The sequence below is a fragment of the Protopterus annectens genome, chromosome 7.part0, assembly GCF_019279795.1.
Source record: "Protopterus annectens isolate FY-2018-M chromosome 7.part0, PAN1.0, whole genome shotgun sequence".
In the NCBI taxonomy this organism is placed as follows: domain Eukaryota; kingdom Metazoa; phylum Chordata; order Ceratodontiformes; family Protopteridae; genus Protopterus; species Protopterus annectens.
Genome location: NC_056739.1, coordinates 333,683,042 through 333,704,238, shown reverse-complemented (window position 1 = coordinate 333,704,238; position 21,197 = coordinate 333,683,042). Strand labels below are relative to the sequence as shown.

The 21,197-nt window shown below is 41.5% G+C and overlaps 1 protein-coding gene across 1 annotated transcript in view; it reads right to left on the bottom strand.

The window, feature by feature from the left end:
• STRIP1 (striatin interacting protein 1) overlaps positions 1-21,197 on the bottom strand; it is a gene marked incomplete in the record, with an annotated part of 820,756 nt that overhangs the window by 652,112 nt on the left and 147,447 nt on the right. Inside the window, 2 exon segments of the mRNA XM_044076197.1 lie at positions 4,000-4,068; positions 4,460-4,580. Coding sequence (XP_043932132.1) covers positions 4,000-4,068; positions 4,460-4,580 — 190 coding nt within the window.

Below are 21,197 nucleotides of genomic sequence, written 5' to 3'. Positions count from 1 at the left end.
TAAATTAAGGAAAGTCCGAAGCCTTTTCCTGGAGTCGGAGAAATCCTGGCCCTTCCACTGAAAATGTTCTCTCATGGAGTGGAGAATTTCCCGAAAGAAATATCCTCAGGAGGAGAGGCAGAGGGAATGGATTCCTCAGCATCAGAATCCTCGTAGGCCGGGAAGAATTCTTCCTGGGAATCTGAATGGTCTGACTCACCAGAGGCTTCATCTGAGGAAAGGGTATCTGCCTGCTCAACCCTAGGCCTTTTGTCTGAAGGCGGCTGAGAACCCCTTTCTGGATGAGCCTGAGAGCCCCTGATTAAAGAAATTAGATCTGCAGCTAAAGTCATGATCCGTTTATCAGAAGTGGAACCCTGTGAGAAAGATTTAGGAGGGTGAGACTTAGCCTGACTGGCAGCCTTAGCACGTGTGTAGGCCTTGATGGGCATAGACACAGGAGGCCTAGCTGCCCCACGTGCTGGAGTAACTTTGTCCACCGGTATGGCGTCAGGCAAATCTTGGGCTTCGGTTTCAGGAGGAAAATCAACAACCGGCACTGGGGTAGCCTCCGGGACCGAAGTGCGCGGTAAAGCGGAGTCATCGGCCTGGAGCGGTTGAATTACCGCCTCTGAAGAGACCAATGCACTCGCGGTAGGCTTTGGGGTGGTGTCGGTGGAAGTCGCGGGCCGTGAATGTTGGTCCCGGTCCTTCCGTTTTTTGGTGATATGTGCTGTCGGTATTTCCGACGGCATGGTACAAGAGAAATTTTCCCCAAAAAAATCTTCAGCAAATTCTGCCCGGCGCCTAAGTGTGTGCTTATTGAAGCAAGCGCAGGCAGCACAGGCCGAGCCATCGTGGTCTGGGCCGAGGCAAGGAAGGCAGTAAGAATGGAAGTCCTTATGAGGTATTTGTTTACCACAAGACAAACAATTATTAACATTTGCAGTTTTATCTGACATCGGCTGAGGCAAGAAAAGGTTCCCCAACGGGGTACTTAGCTTTTTGAAGACTTCGGTATCTAAAAACACAGGAGCTGGCCGACCGGCACTTGCGAACTGCTTCTGCTTCGGGCACCGCACGGCAAGAAAGACTGGAGAAGATGGTGTCGGCTGATACTTTTGTACCCCAGCCGCTCTGACGTCGGGGAGGAGGCGACATCAGCCAACGCCAGACCCTGACTTTGGAATCCGGCCGACCGAAGGGCTGCCTGAGGCAGGACAACCCATATGTCAGGACTGCAGTTGCATTCTTGAAGGACATCTAGAGAAACATACCCGATTATCCTTGCACTTTCTATACCCTGTCTCTCTCAAGTCTGAATGGTTCCAGCTTTCATTTTTAGTTTTTTATTAAAAGAAAAACAAAAGCAACAGATCTTCCTTTCTCCATTGTTTTCTTTCCACATCACTGATGTACTGCTTAAGCATGGTAACAAAAGTCTTATATGCATGCACAGTACATCAAGAAAGCGCCAGGATACCAGTGAAAAACACAGAAGAGCAACAAGCTGCCCTTATACAAGGACATTTAAGAAAAGTAATTGACATTTTTCTTAAATAATGTCATTGTATAACATTAATAACCCATAGCTGGGTGTGGGTAATGCTGGATTTACCCATGGTTGGCTTTGTTTGGTCACTCTGGCTTCACTCTCATGACCAAACCATGACAACCATGGCTAAATCCAACATTATTAATGCTCAGCTGTGGGTTACTGCTAGATTATACTTCTCAGAATGCTTAGATTGAGAAGAAAATCCCTGAGGTACAACCCTCCTCTTGCAATGTCCTCTCTTCAGACTGAAAAATCCTGTCAAAACAGGAAAACCCTCTTCTTTTCTTAGCTGAAGATAAAGAAACATTTCCTTAGCAAACCACAGTAAATATGCTCATCCATGGAAATAAAAACAGCAGACTGCAAATTTCTTTGTCTAAGCACAAGCTCCCAAAAAAAGTCTGATACTTGGTCACACTGGACCTGATTTCCACATCTTTATCCCAGCAAGTCCCTTTCCCTGACACAAACAAAAGTGACTCTCCATTGCCCACTAAGGGCATCCCTACAGCTGCAGAAGACATGGAAATCCTCTAATCTTAGGTGGCTTGGAAAGTTATACCAAAAGAACTCTGGGGAAAAGATGGGTGTTGCGAGGAGCAAGCACCCAATGTAGAGTCAATCAGCAGAAAAATAAACCAAATTCAGAGAAGATCAGGCCCCAAAAGGCTCATTAACAAGTTTATTTATGTATGTATGGAGAAGGTGCAACCATGAAGAACAAAGGTTGCTCCATCAGTAAGAAGAAGATGTGAAAAAAAAGCAAGTAGAGGAGCCTATGTGAGTTGGTAAAGTGACAAAGCGTACAAGAAAACAAAAAAAACATGCTGTGTTGGTCCACTAATAGAAAACACAAAAACAATGGAATGCAGATGTGATGCAATGCATTACAGTGGATCAACAAAACCTATGTATTTCATCACTTCTGTGTTCCTGTCTTGGAGCTTTCTGGAAGACAAGAGGCTCTCAGTTAAGTAAACCACTGACAATTCCCCACAAGGGACCCAAGTATGGCCTATGATTGAATAGGACATGCTGGAGGGACAGACTTATCTCCCAGTCACTGCCACATCTTTGGAATAGGCTACCTATTCATGTGAAACATAGCACCTCTGTAACACTGTTCAAAAGGAATCTAGACAAGTGGAATGGGCATAATACATTCTTACTGGGAATAGCACTCGCAGCCCTCCTGGACATGGGCGGTCATTAGTAAATGCAATCTTGGGTATTAACGAAGATTTTTATGGTATTACATTAGGATGAAACTGCCCAGCTTGAAATGACCTCCAGGTCCAATAGCCTAGTAATCTCCTAAGAAATGATGATCCTACAAAAAATCACATCTCAAATGCACAACGTTTAAAACGTGAATACATTTTATCAAAAATGTTTCCTCAAAGAATGTAAACACCAACACAGCACCACCCTTCAAATATGCAAATACATTCCAAATCCCTTTGTTTCATAAGAAAAGTAAAATTTTCTGAAAGAAAAGTGGGGACTTATCGGCCCATCTCTTGAACAAGGATTGTTAGCAGAGTGACAGATTCACTGGGCCCACTGAAGTGTTCTATTCATTGTCAAAAAGCTCTGAAAGTTTGCACTCAGACTGCCTTTCAAACAGAGCTCCAAGCGAGCTCATGGCAAGTGGAGTACATGGAAGGTGCCCAAAATTAAATGGCTGGTGTAGGGGGAAAGACCGACATAGCTTAAGCTACTTCAATGGTGATTTATGTATTACTCAGTTCAAACCTTCGCCAGATTACCCAATTCAAAATGAAAAAAAAAAGTTAAAATTCTGAAAATATTAAAATATCCGCTAAACAAAAGATGGACTTGTGATCATATGCATCATGGCTACTACACAGATTTGCTACATTACATTTGGAAATCATGGAACAAAGCATCAGTGTTTTTCTGCATCTGTAATTTAACACTAGTGAAAAACTATACAATTTAACACATGATTTCAGAACCTACTGCAGTAACCTAAAATAACCCACAGACAGTTTTATTATTTATTTAGTCCCCATTAGCCATAGTTACTATCAGGTACCTTCAAGCAAGATAATACTCACCTCCACATTATCAAACCAGCATCCTATGAGATAAAGCAAGTTCAATATCAATTAAGTGATAGAAGTCTACTACCCTTTCCTGTACACACAGCATCACCTTTGTGAAATGCCAGCTCCCACTGTTAACAAATCATGAGCTGCTGTTTCCTTACTAGACATGAACTGGGAAGGTACAGCCAACAGTTCCATCAATCCAGTTCATTATACAACTCCTACCACCACTATTCTAACATTACAAGATTCTTACCATCTTTACTAAGATATGTCTGAAAGAAAAACGCACAAACATATATACATAAATGTACAGAAATACATTTCTATACATGTACAGAAAGTGTGCAGCAATGGCATACAAATAAAAGACCCTTCAACTACACTCACCTTATGTCTGTACTGTCAGCTAAGGAGATCGCTGGTTTCCGAACAGCACTACTACAGGCTGCACTGTTACTGAGAAAGAAGAAACTCCAGTAAGACAATAACAATATTGCAGAAGCAATCAGAGAATACAGCAATCCTCAAATAATTCACATCAAGAAGAAGCATCAAACTTCAGAAGCAGTTTACAATTACTATGGTAATTCTGAAACTCAGAAGCAGTTTACAATTACTATGGTAATTCTGAAGCTTTTCCCAGCACTTTAAGATTTAGTCACAGGCTAGAACACAACGTAGGAATGGTACCAAGACTGTGCCTTCAGATTTCTTCCACCACTGCCTCCACCAAATACACTATATTCATTAAGATACTGTGAGCATATCTTATGTAATATTGCTCCTATTTTTCCAGACTTTGCCACCTGGACAGCATCTGCTGCACAACCAACCAGGCAGGACTTACTCAATTTCCATGCTAAGGAGCTCCACCAGGGCACCGAACGTGCCAACCTCAAGTAACAGGAATATGTTGTAGCGCATCCAATATTGTACATCACTGTCTGAAGTGCACTCTGCAAAAGTACCTGTAACAGAAACAGAATTCCCTTACATACCACTAACAAACACATCTGCAGTGATTCAGATACTAACAGAAAGTTAGACGACTGGCAAAAAAACAAGTATGATAAACACATTTGATTACATGTACTTTTTCCCAACACAAATCTGCATGCAAACCGATGCACTATCAGGACTATAATCAATATAATATAAAATTACACACATCAAATCAACAAGGCACCGTTTTATCATGGAATGGAACAAAGACAAATGCAAACCAAGTAGATTGATTCCTAAAACAGAGGCACACACTAAAATTATAGGTACAAACTGCCTTTTCAAAACACCCAAACCTGCATCACAGAAAAAAGTTCACAATGCATTTTGCAGTGAGTAAAGGCAGGAAGCACAGGAAAAAAAAAAAACAGGTGTAAAATTGAAAAACACAAAGCAGAGCCCTCACAACTGCATCGGTACAAATAAGTTAGGAAGAAAAGCAAATCAAAAACTCTCCAGTAATAACTAAACATAGTGTGCAGTCGAGATTCCCCCTTGCTAACCTTTATTAATACCAGCCAACCTTAATACTACTAAGAGTGTAGCTGAAGTTAATGGCAGGATTTTGGTTACCAACTGCAAAAGAAAACAGTTTTCATATACATATACACACACACCTTTCCCCCAGCAGTACTACTATTCAAATTTTACTCACTTTTCCTGTCATTAAGTGACTGCAGAAGGAGATCTTGCTTTTCTTCTACAATTTTTTGAATTTCAGCCATTTACCTTTTTTGTGAAACAAACTGAGGTGCAGATTTTGATTGCGTACCAATGCCTCTACAATAATGTAATGTATTTACTAATGCATTCATAAAGTATTTTAAGGGTACCATTCATTTGGTACAGCAGTCAAAAGGAAGAACCATGACTGCTGGAAAAAAAAGTAAACCTCACATTTGGTAGTATAGTCCTTCATTAAAATAAAATTAGATAGACGAAGAGCCTGTATTTTTAGGCTGAACTTTTCAGACGTAGTTAAGGTAGCTGATTTTACAGGTACTGCACTCAAATAGTGCTAGAGCACAGAACAAAAGTCTCTTATGGGAATCACTGCTGCTGCAATTTAAGTGTGCACTGGCTGCAGTTCCATTGTTTTGGGAGATTTTTCCTTTCTTCGAGTTAGTATGACCATGGCGTTAATAAATGCCCTTAAGGCCTATCTCTATGGAAGAATTTTCAATTGGTTTTATAAAAAAAAGAAATGCTGGGATGAACAACTACTTGACATAAAAATAAATTAGACATCTTAAAACACAATCGAGAGGGCTATTGATATCAATGAAAAAAAAAGAAATAAATAAACTTACTAAACAATAAGTATTTAGAGATATTAAACCATAAAACCATGATTGCTATAGAAAATTTAAAATTTATACAATTTTCTACTAATCCACGATCACTAAACACGTTAGCCAACAAAACCAAAAGATCATCCAAATTTAATCATATAAATGAAATATATTCACCTAAGAAAAAAGAACAGACTCAGATATGAAAAATATTTTAATTGAATTTAGACAATTTTTAATTAATATAAATCAGCACACCAAGACAATTGATTCTAATGAAGAAACCAAAACCTTTATTAATAAATACACTCATAATAGACTTTCAAATTAACAAACTAATATTATAAGTAAACCCATTACCTTTAAAGAAATTGAAACACAAATTGCTAAATTAAATAAAGCACCAGGAAATAATGGCATTATCTCGGAAATTAATAAGGTCTTACCCTCAAATTCCCTAGATTTATTACATAAAGTATACAGTATTGCCCATAATGTAAATATAATACCACCCTCATGGAAGTACACTTTTATCACTCCTGTGCAGAAATCCAATAAAGATAACATTCATTGCTCATCATACAGACCAATTTCTTTGTTAAATGTTGACTATAAAATGTTTATGTCAATATTTGCAGAAAGACTTAAAAATCTTAGTAGAAGATGATCAAACTGGTTTCACAATAAATAGAAATGTTTATGATAATATTAAAAGAACCCTATCTTTAATAGAATCACTTAAAACTTTAAATAAAAATCTAGCATTAATCAGCTTAGATATAAACTGTGCATTTGATTCAGTTAATTGGGACTACTTATTTATTTTATTAGAGAGATTAAACTTTTCAAACAATTATGTTAATTTAATAACTCAATTATATCAAAGTAGCCAAGCATTCATTAAAATAGGCACAAATATTTCTCAAAATATCCCTATTTCATTAAAGGCACCAAACAAGGTTGGCCATTATCTCCCTTATTATTTACATTAATTATGGAGCCTTGGGACAACTTGATGAGAAATAATGAGGAAATTGAAGGGTACAAGATGACCTCAAATTAATCCTCCAAAATACAAATGTTTGCTAATGATATCCTAGTCACATTAGAAGGTAATAATTCCATCAGAGCATTATTCTCAGATATGGAACATTTTCAAAAAAAATCAGGGTTATTCTTTAATAATAAAGCACAAGATTATAAAAAAATACATAACACAATCGGAAGAAACATGTTATTTGGGTATTGTCATTACTAAAACTATTGAAGATATTATTCAAGTAAACTATAACAAAAATCTAAAGGTAAAAGAAAACCTTATTCAAAAATGGAATAAGATCCCGTTCTCAATGGATGAAAAACTATGAATAATCAAGATGATCTTTCTACCCCAAATTTTGTATATTATTCAATCATTTCCTTATCCCCTCCTACTTATATTATTAAAAAAATTCAATTCTATGATGCATAAATTTTTATGGTACCCGACCAAACCCAGAAAAGCTTGGTCCACTCATATGAAAAATTGGAATAATGGAGGTATAGCTATCCCGAACTTAGAAATTTATGCAATCTCATCAATGGTTAAAACTATTTCTCTCCTCATAGATTCACCATATTCAGCCAAATGGATAAAAATGTAGAAATTTTAGTTTGTAAAGCAATAAATAACAACAGATCCCAGAAAACACACTTATTAAATAATACTTTCATATGGGTTTTAAAAGAATATATTACTTTTAATCACTCAGAATTTTAAATCAAATTATACAACTCTCTTATTGAAATCTTTCAGAAATTTCATGTTTAAATTTAATAATTTTAAAGACTGGTTATTTTTATTTTAATAGCCTACACACACAGTGTTATATTTTCTTCTGATTATACAAAAATGTGCTCATTTAAAGAAAAAATAATATTTTGGTTTCACATGATGTCAAACAATGACTTAAAATCTATTTACAAACTTAAATATGAATGTGAATCACTTTCTTGGTTGGATTTACATGAAGCAAGGAAATATATTTTAAACAAATTCGATACTATGTCTTTTACAACGAAGAACTCATTACCCAAGATTATTCAATATATGATTTTAACCATACAACATAAATCTCCTACCAAAAACATCTTATCTCACATATATAACCTTATTAAACTTGACTTGGAATCCGTTTCAGATACCAATTGGAACTACTTTACTTTAGTTAATAATCATTCTCCAACAGAAAATGATAAAATAAATAAACTGCAATCAGCCAGTCTTACCACCCTTGGAGATACTTACACAGATCTTTTATTACTCTGTTCTCTCTTAGTACATTCAACAAAAGTAATGTCAACTGCTGGAGATGTAATAAAGTAAATGCAGAATGGGCTCACATGGTATATGACTATATAAACTTAAACGAATTCTGGGAAAATGTTAATTCCTTTTTACAAGCTATTTTCACAGATAATTTTACTCTCACCAAGTCGCTTGTTATTTTCAATACTCCAATACCTAATTGTATAAACAAAGCTAATCAACCTTTGGTCTGGACTAAATTATCAGTTGCCAGAAAAATAATCACAAGACACTGGAAATCCTGCACTACTCCCTGAATACAAGAATTTAAAACTTTACTTCTGGAAGTCTTCAATCTGGAATATTTAACTATCAAATCAAGATCTCCACGGAATACTGTTAAATGCAATGTATGGAAAAAAGTCTACAATTTACTACAAAAGTAATTATCTGATTAATTTATAATTGTTGAGAATGTCTTTGTATATAGTTTAAAGTTTGTTGTATCATTACTTGACAATTTGAAAATTGTTAATTTCTAATGTACATATTTATTTTTCAGTTTTAATTCTAATAAAATTGTTTTGAAAAAAAAGAAATGCCAAACTGAGGTTATTGAAAACTTACCATCAACATTTGGGGGAGTAGAGGGGAGGTCTTGCCTCAAATGTGGAAGAAGAAAGATCCTATTTTTGCTGGATGGGGAAATTTGTTTTAGTTATTCTACAGCACTGCTCCTAGTTGTCGAATAAATGTGATTCTACTGCGAATTTTCTACATTATTTCATGACTGTCGTTTTGTATCTGATTTCATGTACTCTATTTGCATTTTCTAGCAGAAATATGCAACTTCATATACAACCAAGAATCCCCACACACACATATGTGTGTGTGTACATATATATACATATACTATCACAACTTCGCCATGCAATTCCACGGCTATGAAGTATTCGAACAACATATGTTCGAATAGTTCGGCAGGTTACGTGAGCGACCGTTATTATTGCAAATGGACTGTGCATTCGCAATTATAACGCTCGCTCATGCAAGGGGATCGTGGTACAGTGCTGTTAGGGAAATGCATCCTTTTCCTCACTGTAGTGCGATCTAGGAGTTGGAATATTAAGTTAAGGGGGTGTGGGGAGCACAGCCCCCCACAGGGGGGTGCAGGGGGGCTTGCCCCCTGCATAAATGTGAGTTTAGGCTAGTTAGGTAGGGAGTTAAGGGAAGGGTGGGAGTGCTGTTAATTGTCAATTCACAGGTGTTTTCGACATTAGGTACATACGGAAATGTGTACTTTCGGTGAAACACTTCGCTAATACGTACACATTTTATTTTAACTTTCGACATTTTGATAGTAAACCTATATGTGTGTATATATATATATATATATATATATATATATATATATATATATATATATATATATATATATATATCTATGGAGAAATACACACACAATATTATATATATATATATATATACATATATATATATACATATATATATATATATATACATATATATACATATATATATATATATATATATATATATATATATATTCACTTCATAATCTCAAAAAACTGAAATACTGAATTTCAGTATCTCGAGACCATGAAACCGAATCCACAAAACACTGAAACAACGAAACCCCGAACCCAAAACCACGAAATTCAAAACATCGAACAAACCGCACACACTACACCATGCATACACCACATTACAACATAAACAAACAAAACTACACACATACACAACTCATACACACACAAGCAGGGGGGACAAGCCCCCCTGCACCCCCCTACTTATATATACCAACTCCAAGATCGCATAAACAGGAAACAAAAGCAAACACACACACATCCTCCAGTCCCTCACACACACAAACATATCAGCACACTCGCATACACTTACTCCCACTCAAAACCCTTACAAAACACTCACTTACCGGACATAACACCTAGATCCACACATGGCACTGCGCACCATCAACACACAATCCCGGACCTTATGTAGCGTAAGGTCATAACTGCAACTTAGAGATATTCGAATTTGCGATTATGAACTTTCGCTATTGTAAACATTCGGCTTTATAGTCTCGAGATACTGAAATTCGACATTTCAGTATTTCGAGATTATAAAGCACTCCCATATATGGATACATGTATATAGATATCGACAGATATAGATATTAATAGATATTTTAATACTTTGATTTCATAAAATTAGGAAAGGAAGTAATCTAGTGGGTAAACTTTTGCAAAATTAATAAGTAAATTACACCTACAGTCAAAACTGAATAAAGGGAAGAGTCTAATACAACATGAAGTACTACAGAGAATACTGAATTTGAAACAGAGCTAATCTTGATTTCACGCAACTACTAGTTCCCTAGAAGATATAGCTCTTAGGACACATCTTGGAGGTAGAAGACTTAGTGCATTACTCCACAAAATTCCACGAGTGAAGAATTCAAGGTGTGGAAAAGTATTCTCTGACCAGTGTCAGAAGTCCAAGGTTAAAAATACTGACATCAAGCCCACAGTCAATCCAGCTATCTCTGCAGAATCATGCCCAATGTCTCATGACAGCAAAAATTACAGACATTGTCTCAGGAATAAAGAAGTTATGTCTTACCATAACGTTCCATCTGTATTGTTGATCCTTGTTCAGTCATTACGTGTGGGTATCGGTTCCGAACTCGAAACAGAGCCGGCCATCTTCCAAGCTCCCATCAGTTACAAACTCTCGAGCAATAACTCTTACCCAGAATTCCCCTCCCCCCGTTACCTCAGATTGAGTTCGCAAGTCAAAAGAAGGTAGAGGCTACCTCTGGTCAAATGACCTAAAAGAACCGGATGGTGAGATCCACTAGAAGCCACTGGAGGGGGAAGGAGGGAGGGTCGTAATGATTGAATGAGGATCAAGAATACAGATGGAACGTTATGGTAAGACATAACTTCTTTATCTGGTATTGTTAATCCTCGTTCATTCCTTACATGTGGGACACAGTCCCCAACTACCTCTATTCCTGGGAGGCTCTCATGGAAGGACATTCCTGAGCACCATAGAACCAAAAGATGCTCTTCCACTGGAGGCCAAATCCAATTTGTAATGACTGATGAAGGTATGAGGCGTAGCCCAAGTTGCAGCTGCATAGATGTCATGTAAAGAAGCTCTTCCATGCCGAAGGCAGCAAAAGTTGCCACCGACCTTGTCGAATGAGCCTTAATGGTAGTAGGCAATGGAATATTACGTTGTGTATAAATGAAGGTCACAGTCTTTCAACCATCTAGCCAATGTGACCTTAGCAATAGCACATCCTAATCTAGGTCCAGAATAGGCCAAAAATAACTGGTCTGATTTACGAGAAGCCTTAGTCCTGTTCAAGTAGAAGCGAATTTGCCTGTGAATATCTAGGGTATGTAGGCAATACGCTCCTTTGTTTGAATAGCTGGGAAAGAAAACTGGCAATTCAATGGTTTGGTTAACGGACATTTCAGAGATCACTTTTGGCAGAAAGGAAGGTTAGTTCTCAATGACACTCTATCACTATGAAAAATCAAGTATGGACTCTTGATGCATAAGGCTTGAAGCTCAGAGATACCTCTGGCAAAAGTAATGGCGACCAAAAACAAGGTTTTCCATGACAAGTATTTGAGGTCGCAGGAAGCTGGTTTGAATGGTGGCACTGTCAAAGCTTGTAGAACTAATGACAGGTCCCATGGTTGAATAGGTTCTCTAAAAGGGAGCTTTAGATGATTCACACCTTTTATGAAGGTCTTGCATAAATTGTGTGGCATAAGAGAGGAGTCTTGGACACCTTCATGGAAATTAGATCTTGCAGCCAAATGAACTCTAACGGTAGAGGCCAATATACCCGATTGAAATAGATCGGCTAGATACTCCAGTACTATCTACACTGGTGCTGAAAAGGGATCTACCTGCTTTTCTTTCAGCCAAAGGGTAAATCTTTTCCACTTGCTTAGATAAGCAATTCTAGTGGAAGACTTATGAGATGCAATAAGAATGTCCTGTACCGGCAAAGAAAGATCATTCTGCCTGGAAATCAAGGGAATTGGAGGAGCAAAGCTGTGAGCTTCAAGCTGTCCAAGTTAGGATGAATCAGATTCTGTGGATGGGAGCCGGGGTTGGATGGAAAATCCATGGTTGATCTAGCAGGTGAGGCCAAAGGAAAGGAAACAAAATCTGACGAGGCCAATATGGTGCTAAGAGGATCACCTTGCTCTTCAACTGGCGGGCTTTCTTCAGAAACAGGGAAATGAGGGGGAGAGGTGGGAATGCATAAACAAGACCCGAGAGCCAATTGTGGACTAGAGCATCCCTGGATGACTGTCCCAGAGGAGGAATCAGGGCGAAGTAGTTGCTGCATTTGTAGTTGGTAGGGGATGCACAGAGGTCGCAGCAAGAAAAGCCCCAGCGGTGGAAGAGCTCTGCCTCTATCAAGGGATTCAGGGACCAATCATGAGGTTGTAGAATGCACCTGCTGATTTTGTCTGCTTTCACGTTGGACTCCCGGGAATGTGCATTGCTTGAAGAAAATGGTTGGTAGCCATTGTCCATTGCCATATCCTCATGGCCTCTCGACAAAGTGGGCAAGATTTGGTTCCGCCCTGTTTGTTGATGTACCAGACCACCGCCATGTTGCCTGATTGAATCACAATAGTCCCAGACGGCAGCAGGGGATGGAATGCTTGCAACGCCAGAAGCACCGCCCTCAGCTCTAGAACATTTATATGCAGTTGGGCCTCCAATTCAGACAAAGCACCTTGGACTGTCTGTCCCTGACACAGCCCCCCCACCCCATCAGGGAGGCGTCCGTGGTCACTGTAGCCTTGGGCTGCTCGGGGGGAGAAGGGGCGAGACCATTGTGACGGGTTGTGGGTCATCCACCAATTTAAATCCTGTTTGCACCTGTGAGTTACTCGAATCATGGCTGAAAGAGGATACTGAAAGGGATACCATTGGGTGAGCAGCAGCCGTTGTAAAAGCCTCATGTGAAACCTGGCCACGGGGACAATGGTGATGGAGGCTGCCATGGAACCAAACAGCTGCAGGACAGAGTGAGCTGTGGATTTATCCCTTGAAAGGGGACTGGGATCAGTTGTTGCTTTATCCTTACAATTCTGTGCTCTGGAATGGATGCTCTGCAATGCTTTGTATCAAAGATGACCCCTATGAATTCTGTCAACTGTGATGGGGTGAGATTGGATTTTTGCCAGTTTATGGTTATGCCTAGCCTTTCTGCAGCAAGGAGAGAGTATGCCAGGGCTTCTTCCAATAGCTATCTGGTGCGGGCAGAGATGAGCCAGTCATCTAGGTATGGAAACAGCTGGAATCTTTGTAGTCGCAAGTGAGCTGTGACGACTGCCATGCACTTTGTGAACATTCTGGGGGGCTGTAGAGAGTCCAAAGAGCAGTACTCTGAACTGGTAGTGACTGGCTCCCACACAGATGTGCAGAAATCTTCTTGATGGCCTGTCCACTTTTATGTGGTAGTACGCATCTTGAAGATCCATCAAGCACATCCAATCATCTTTTTCCAAAAGCGGGAAGATAGACTGTATTGTGACCATCCAGAAATTTTGTACTCTTACAAACTTGTTCAATACACTGTGATCCAAAATTTGTCTCCAATCCCCGGTTTTCTTTGGCACCAAAAATAGTCTCTAGTAGAATCCAGATCCTATCAGGTCTGGAGGGACTATTTGGATGACTATTTTTCTTAGCAGCTTTGATATCTCTAATGCTGCTTCTTCCCTTTGACTGGGTGGAACGTCGGGTAAGTTTGTTGGAGGGGCAGGACATAGAAGGGAATATGGTAACCTCTGGTTATTATCCTTTGTACCCAAGAGTCGGTGGTGATTGTTAGCCAGGCAGAAGGGTACAAGGAGAAATGACTCCCAACCACCTCCAGAGGAAAGGAGTTGGGCTGCTCTTCAGGAGCGCTGGTAGGATTGTCCAGGAAAAGAGTCCCTGGAACCTTGGTTAAGCGAACCCCCTCTGCTCCAAAAAGGGAGTCTTCCCTGCGAGTTTCCCCCTCTGCCTCTAGGGGAGAACTCTGCCTGTGTGTCACGGAAAGGACCCTGAGACTTTTTGTACCATATCTTCCCACTTTTCCGGTTTCTGGAGAAAGCACGTTGAGGGGAACAATAACGGACACCCACAGCAGAAAGGGTCTTACCGTCCTGTTCACATCTGGCCAGTGTGCTTTTAACCTTGGGTCCAAACAATTTAGAGGCTTCGACTGGAGCGTTGAGAAAGGAAGCCTAGAAGGGTTCCGCGAAATTACATAAGCGCATCCAGGCGTGTTGTCTCATAACGCCTGAACTCGCCTCTCTAGCTGCTCCTTCTGATGCGTGAGATATCAGGTGCATGGAGGAGTTAGATATCGATTCAATGGTGGCCAGCTGAGAGGCCATTTTGTCGTGGACCTCAACAGACACGGCACCAGCCAAAGTTTCAGAGAGCTCAGAAATGAAATCCCTCTGAAGCCTGGTAAATTGTGACATATAATTCAGGGACCCGATTGCAAAGGTCGCTGATGCAAAAGTACGCTTCCCTATTTTGTCCAGAGCCCGGGAATCTTTATTGCGAGGATGGACAGTTGTCTTTCTTCTTCCGCCAGATCCTTCTTGGTTGCAGCCGCTATCACCACAGCATCTACAGGAAGACATTTGGACCAATGGGGGTCAGTAGCAGGAGGAGACAAAATTTTATCTGGCCTCCAGGGAATGGCCTCAAGGGTGTCAGGAGCCTTCCACACACACTGCACAACGAGCCGGACCACTTTGTCGGCAGGTGGAGTAACCCAGGAGGTAGGGGGCTGGGCGCAAAATGCCTGCAGGAACACAGACTCTTCAGAGGTCAGGTTGGAGGGCTGCCAGTCACCTCTCTGTTTAAGGATTTCAAGGATATCACCAAAGGATACCTCAGAGAGTGACCAAGGGGACCCTTCCCCATCATCAAAGTCTGTGTCTTCAGTAAGAGAATCCTCTGTGGAGTCCATGCGTTTCCTCTTACACAAGCTTTTTTAATGAACTTCCTCAGAGGGAGAAGCTAGGGAAGACGACGCAAAAGGGGTTTCCTGTGGGAGTACATCCTGAGGCCCTTGCGCCCGGTGTCCGCTAGGAGCGACTTGTGTACATTGAGGTCCAGAGGAGGGCGAGGAGATTGACGGCACAGTATTTCTAGCTGACACCAAAGCCTTCTCCATTAGTTGGAAGTCCGGTCCACCTGAAAAGGGGCAAGTGTCCAGGACCGGGGTCACCCCTCCCCTAAGTGGCTCAGCCTGCCGACTCGGAGTCCCTGGATGGCTGTGAAACACCAAATTATGTACGCCACAGCTGACATCCTGGGTCATAGCAAAACTCTCCTGCCACAAAGGCAACTGCGGTTCCTTAGTGAGGTCCATAAAGCAAACCGTAGATGGGAAAGACTGCTATATCAAGAGGCTTCAAAGACAATATAGGAGGAGAATAAGTAGGGGTCTTTGGCAAAGGGTGATCACCTCCCAAGGAAGGATAGGTCCTGGGGGGGTGGGATACCTCTGGCCAAAAGCACATGATCCACAAGACGCAAAGTACAGTTTTGTACCTACCATAAATGTAGATGTCCGATAGGTATGCATCTGCAGTCCTAACATATGGGTTGTCCTGCCTCAGGCAGCCCTTCGGTCAGCCGGATTCCAAAGTCTGGGTCTGGCCTCGGCTGATGTCGCACTTCACCCGACGTCATAGCTGCTGGGGTATAAAGGCATCAGCCGACGCCATTTTCCTCAGTGTTTCTTGCCCCAGATGCCAGGTGCCCTCTAGGAAGGCTAAATTTGGATAAATGCAAATAATTCCAAACAGTAGAGAGCAAAAAAAAAAAAAAAAAAAAAAAAAAAAAAAAAAATATAAATATATATATATATATATATATATATATATATATATATATATATATATATATATATATATATATACACACACACACATATATACAAACAAATACACCATAATAGATTCCCCCAGCTAGCTAAAAGAGGGGTAAGTACCCTAGGAATACCACAGAGGGTAAGGAGGGTGGGTAATCCTGACTGCAGATGCATACCTATCAGACATCTACATTCATGGTAGGTACAAAACTGTACTATGTCCTTCAAGGATGCATCTGCAGTCCTAACATATGGGTAGAATACCATAGCCAAACTGGGGGAGGAGGTACTAAGATAAAGATGGTGTAGTTAAGATCCCTTGCAAAACAGCAGTTGCAAAACCTGCTCGGGATCTGGAATATAAAGGAAGATTATAATGCTTGGCAAATGTATGCACGGAGCTCCAAGTAGCAGCTTCTAAAATGTCTTTGGTAGCCACTCCTCGTAGGAAAGCTGTAGTGGTGGCTGTAGCTCTTGTGGAGTGAGGCCTGATATTTTCTGGAGTTGTCTTTCCATGAAAAGAGTAGCAAAATCTAATGCAATTTCCTATCCATTTTGAGATTGTCTGTTTTGAAATTGCTTTTCCTTGCATTCCTGTTGCATATGCTACCAGAAGCTGGTCAGTTTTTCTGTTGGTCTTAGTTCTGTCCAGATAGTAGCGTAATTGTCTGTGCGCATCCAAGGTATGTAGTAGTCTTTCCCCCCTGTTCTGTAGGTTGGGGAAGAATGTAGGTAAATGAATCGCTTGGTTCAATGATACTCTGGAGACCACTTTTGGCATAAAAGTACGGTTAGTTCTCAGAGACACTCTATCCTGATGGAAGATAAGGAAGGGCTGTACTGCCATTAATGCCTGTAACTCAGATACCCTTCTTGCTTTAGTGATTGCAAGCAGGAAAGCAGTTTTCCAAGATAAGAACTGTAAGTCTGCTGTTGCTGCCGGTTCAAAAGGGGGAAGTGTTAACTTTTCCAGCACAAAGTTGAGATCCCATGTAGGCAAAGGTGGTTTCCTTGGAGGCTTTACATTTTTTATTCTTCTCAGGAACTGCCTGAGTAGAGGATGAGAGAAGACAGGAGGATCCATGTTGTATTCTGCTGAAATTGCTGATGCATGAATCTTAATGGAGGAGTAGGACAGGCCATTGTGGAACAGTTCTGCTAAGTATTCCAGGATGTTTGCTATGTTTGCCAATGAGACATTTTCCCCTTTTGCTGCACTCCAAATGAGGTATCTTTTCCATTTGGCTGAATAAGTCTTCCTTGTGGAGGGTCTGCGAGCTCTGGGTTATTTTGTTTTATGCAATATTCCAAGCAGCTAGTTGTAGTGTTTTCAAGTTTGGATGTAGGATCTAGTAGTTGTTCTGTGTTAGAAGTAAAGGACATAGAGGTAGAGGCCATGCGTGTGTCCGAGACATGCTTCTCAGTAGCGGGTACCAATGTTGCCTCGGCCAGTCTGGAGCAATCAGAATTATCCTTGGCTGATCCTCTTTGATCTTCAGTAGGACTTTGTACATCAAAGGAAGAGGTGGGAATGCATATGCTGTCAGGTTTTTCCAGCTGAAGGAAAGGGAGTCAACTCTCCAAGCAAGTGGGTGGTATGCTCTTGTGCAGAATTTCTACAATTGGTGGTTGTGTGGGGAGGCGAACACATCTATCTCTGGTAGTCCCCATTTCTTTGTTATGGTTTTGAAGGTATCTGGATGCAGCATCCATTCGTGAGCATCCGTGGTAGTTCTGCTTAAGGTGTCTGCTAGTGAATTTTCTTTTCCTGGTACAAATCTGGCCTGGAGTTGAATGTTGAGATTCAGGGCCACATTCCACAGGTCCATTGCCATCCGGCATAGAGGATATGAGTGTGTACCTCCCTGTTTGTTGATGTACCACATGACTGTGGTATTGTCCGTCCTTATCAGCAGGTGACCTTGTTGAAGAAATGGTCTGAATGCCTGGATTGCATGTTTCACTGCCAGCATCTCCTTTTGATTTATGTGTAGATTCAGCTGGTCTTGGGTCCATAGGCCTTGTATACACTTGTCCACCATGTGTGCCCCCCAGCCTAGGTCTGAGACGTCCGTGGTGATGGTCTGGCTTGGAAGAGGTTTGTGGGGGACTTTGATCTAGCAGGTGAGCCAAAGGAAGCCCAACGAAGGAATTGGGCTTAGGATCCCTTTTTTAACCCTTCTCAGAACTGGGAATAAAAGGTGGAGATAAAGACCAGAGCCAATGTGACCTTAGCAATAGCACATCCTAATCTAGGTCCAGAATAGGCCAAAAATAACTGGTCTGATTAACGAGAAGCCTTAGTCCTGTTCAAGTAGAAGCGAATTTGCCTGTGAATATCTAGGGTATGTAGGCAATACGCTCCTTTGTTTGAATAGCTGGGAAAGAAAACTGGCAATTCAATGGTTTGGTTAATGGACATTTCAGAGATCACTTTTGGCAGAAAGGAAGGTTAGTTCTCAATGACACTATCACTATGAAAAATCAAGTATGGACTCTTGATGCATAAGGCTTGAAGCTCAGAGATACCTCTGGCAAAAGTAATGGCGACCAAAAACAAGGTTTTCCATGACAAGTATTTGAGGTCGCAGGAAGCTGGTTCGAAAGGTGGCACTGTCAAAGCTTGCAGAACTAATGACAGGTCCCATGGTTGAATAGGTTCTCTAAAAGGGAGCTTTAGATGATTCACACCTTTTATGAAGGTCTTGCATAAATTGTGTGGCATAAGAGAGGAGTCTTGGACACCTTCATGGAAATTAGATCTTGCAGCCAAATGAACTCTAACGGTAGAGGCCAATATACCCGATTGAAATAGATCGGCTAGATACTCCAGTACTATCTACACTGGTGCTGAAAAGGGATCTACCTGCTTTTCTTTCAGCCAAAGGGTAAATCTTTTCCACTTGCTTAGATAAGCAATTCTAGTGGAAGACTTGAGATGCAATAAGAATGTCCTGTACTGGCAAAGAAAGATCATTCTGCCTGGCAATCAAGGGAATTGGAGGAGCAAAGCTGTGAGCTTCAGGCTGTCCAAGTTGGGATGAATCAGATTCTGCGGATGGGAGCCGGGGTTGGATGGAAAATCCATGGTTGATCTAGCAGGTGAGGCCAAAGGAAAGGAAACCAAATCTGACGAGGCCAATATGGTGCTATGAGGATCACCTTGCTCTTCAACTGGCGGGCTTTCTTCAGAAACAGGGAAATGAGGGGGAGAGGTGGGAATGCATAAACAAGACCCGAGAGCCAATTGTGGACTACAGCGTCCCTGGATGACTGTCCCAGAGGAGGAATCAGGGCGAAGTAGTTGCTGCATTTGTAGTTGGTAGGGGATGCACAGAGGTCGCAGCAAGAAAAGCCCCAGCGGTGGAAGAGCTCTGCCTCTATCAAGGGATTCAGGGACCAATCATGAGGTTGTAGAATGCACCTGCTTATTCTGTCTGCTTTCACGTTGGACTCCCGGGAATGTGCATTGCTTGAAGAAAACGGTTGGTAGCCATTGTCCATTGCCATATCCTCATGGCCTCTCGACAAAGTGGGCAAGATTTGGTTCCGCCCTGTTTGTTGATGTACCAGACCACCGCCATGTTGCCTGATTGAATCGCAATAGTCCCAGACGGCAGCAGGGGATGGAATGCTTGCAACGCCAGAAGCACCGCCCTCAGCTCTAGAACATTTATATGCAGTTGGGCCTCCAATTCAGACAAAGCACCTTGGACTGTCTGTCCCTGACACAGCCCCCCCACCCCATCAGGGAGGCGTCCGTGGTCACTGTAGCCTTGGGCTGCTGGGGGGGAGAAGGGGCGAGACCATTGTGACGGGTTGTGGGTCATCCACCAATTTAAATCCTGTTTGCACCTGTGAGTTACTCGAATCATGGCTGAAAGAGGACACTGAAAGGGATACCATTGGGTGAGCAGCAGCCGTTGTAAAAGCCTCATGTGAAACCTGGCCACGGGGACAATGGTGATGGAGGCTGCCATGGAACCAAACAGCTGCAGGACAGAGTGAGCTGTGGATTTCTCCCTTGAAAGGACTGGGATCAGTTGTTGCTTTATCCTTACAATTCTGTGCTCTGGAATGGATGCTCTGCAATGCTTTGTATCCAAGATGACCCCTATGAATTCTGTCAACTGTGATGGGGTGAGATTGGATTTTTGCCAGTTTATGGTTATGCCTAGCCTTTCTGCAGCAAGGAGAGAGTATGCCAGGGCTTCTTCCAATAGATATCTGGTGCGGGCAGAGATGAGCCAGTCATCTAGGTATGGAAACAGCTGGAATCCTTGTAGTCGCAAGTGAGCTGTGATGACTGCCATGCACTTTGTGAACATTCTGGGGGCTGTAGAGAGTCCAAAGGGCAGTACTCTGAACTGGCAGTGACTGGCTCCCACACGGATGTGCAGAAATCTTCTTGATGGCCTGTCCACTTTTATGTGGTAGTACGCATCTTGAAGATCCATCAAGCACATCCAATCATCTTTTTCCAAAAGCGGGAAGATAGACTGTATTGTGACCATCCAGAATTTTTGTACTCTTACAAACTTGTTCAATACACTGTGATCCAAAATTTGTCTCCAATCCCCGGTTTTCTTTGGCACCAAAAATAGTCTCTAGTAGAATCCAGATCCTATCAGGTCTGGAGGGACTATTTGGATGACTCTTTTTCTTAGCAGCTTTGATATCTCTAATGCTGCTTCTTCCCTTTGACTGGGTGGAACGTCGGGTAAGTTTGTTGGAGGGGCAGGACATAGATAGAAGGGAATATGGTAACCTCTGGTTATTATCCTTTGTACCCAAGAGTCGGTGGTGATTGTTAGCCAGGCAGAAGGGTACAAGGAGAAATTACTCCCAACCACCTCCAGAGGAAAGGAGTAGGGCTGCTCTTCAGGAGCGCTGGTAGGATTGGCCAGGAAAAGAGTCCCTGGAACCCTGGTTACGCGAACCCCCACTGCTCCGAAAAGGGAGTCTTCCCTGTGAGTTTCCCCCTCTGCCTCTAGGGGAGAACTCTGCCTGTGTGTCACGGAAAGGACCCTGAGACTTTTTGTACCATATCTTCCCACTT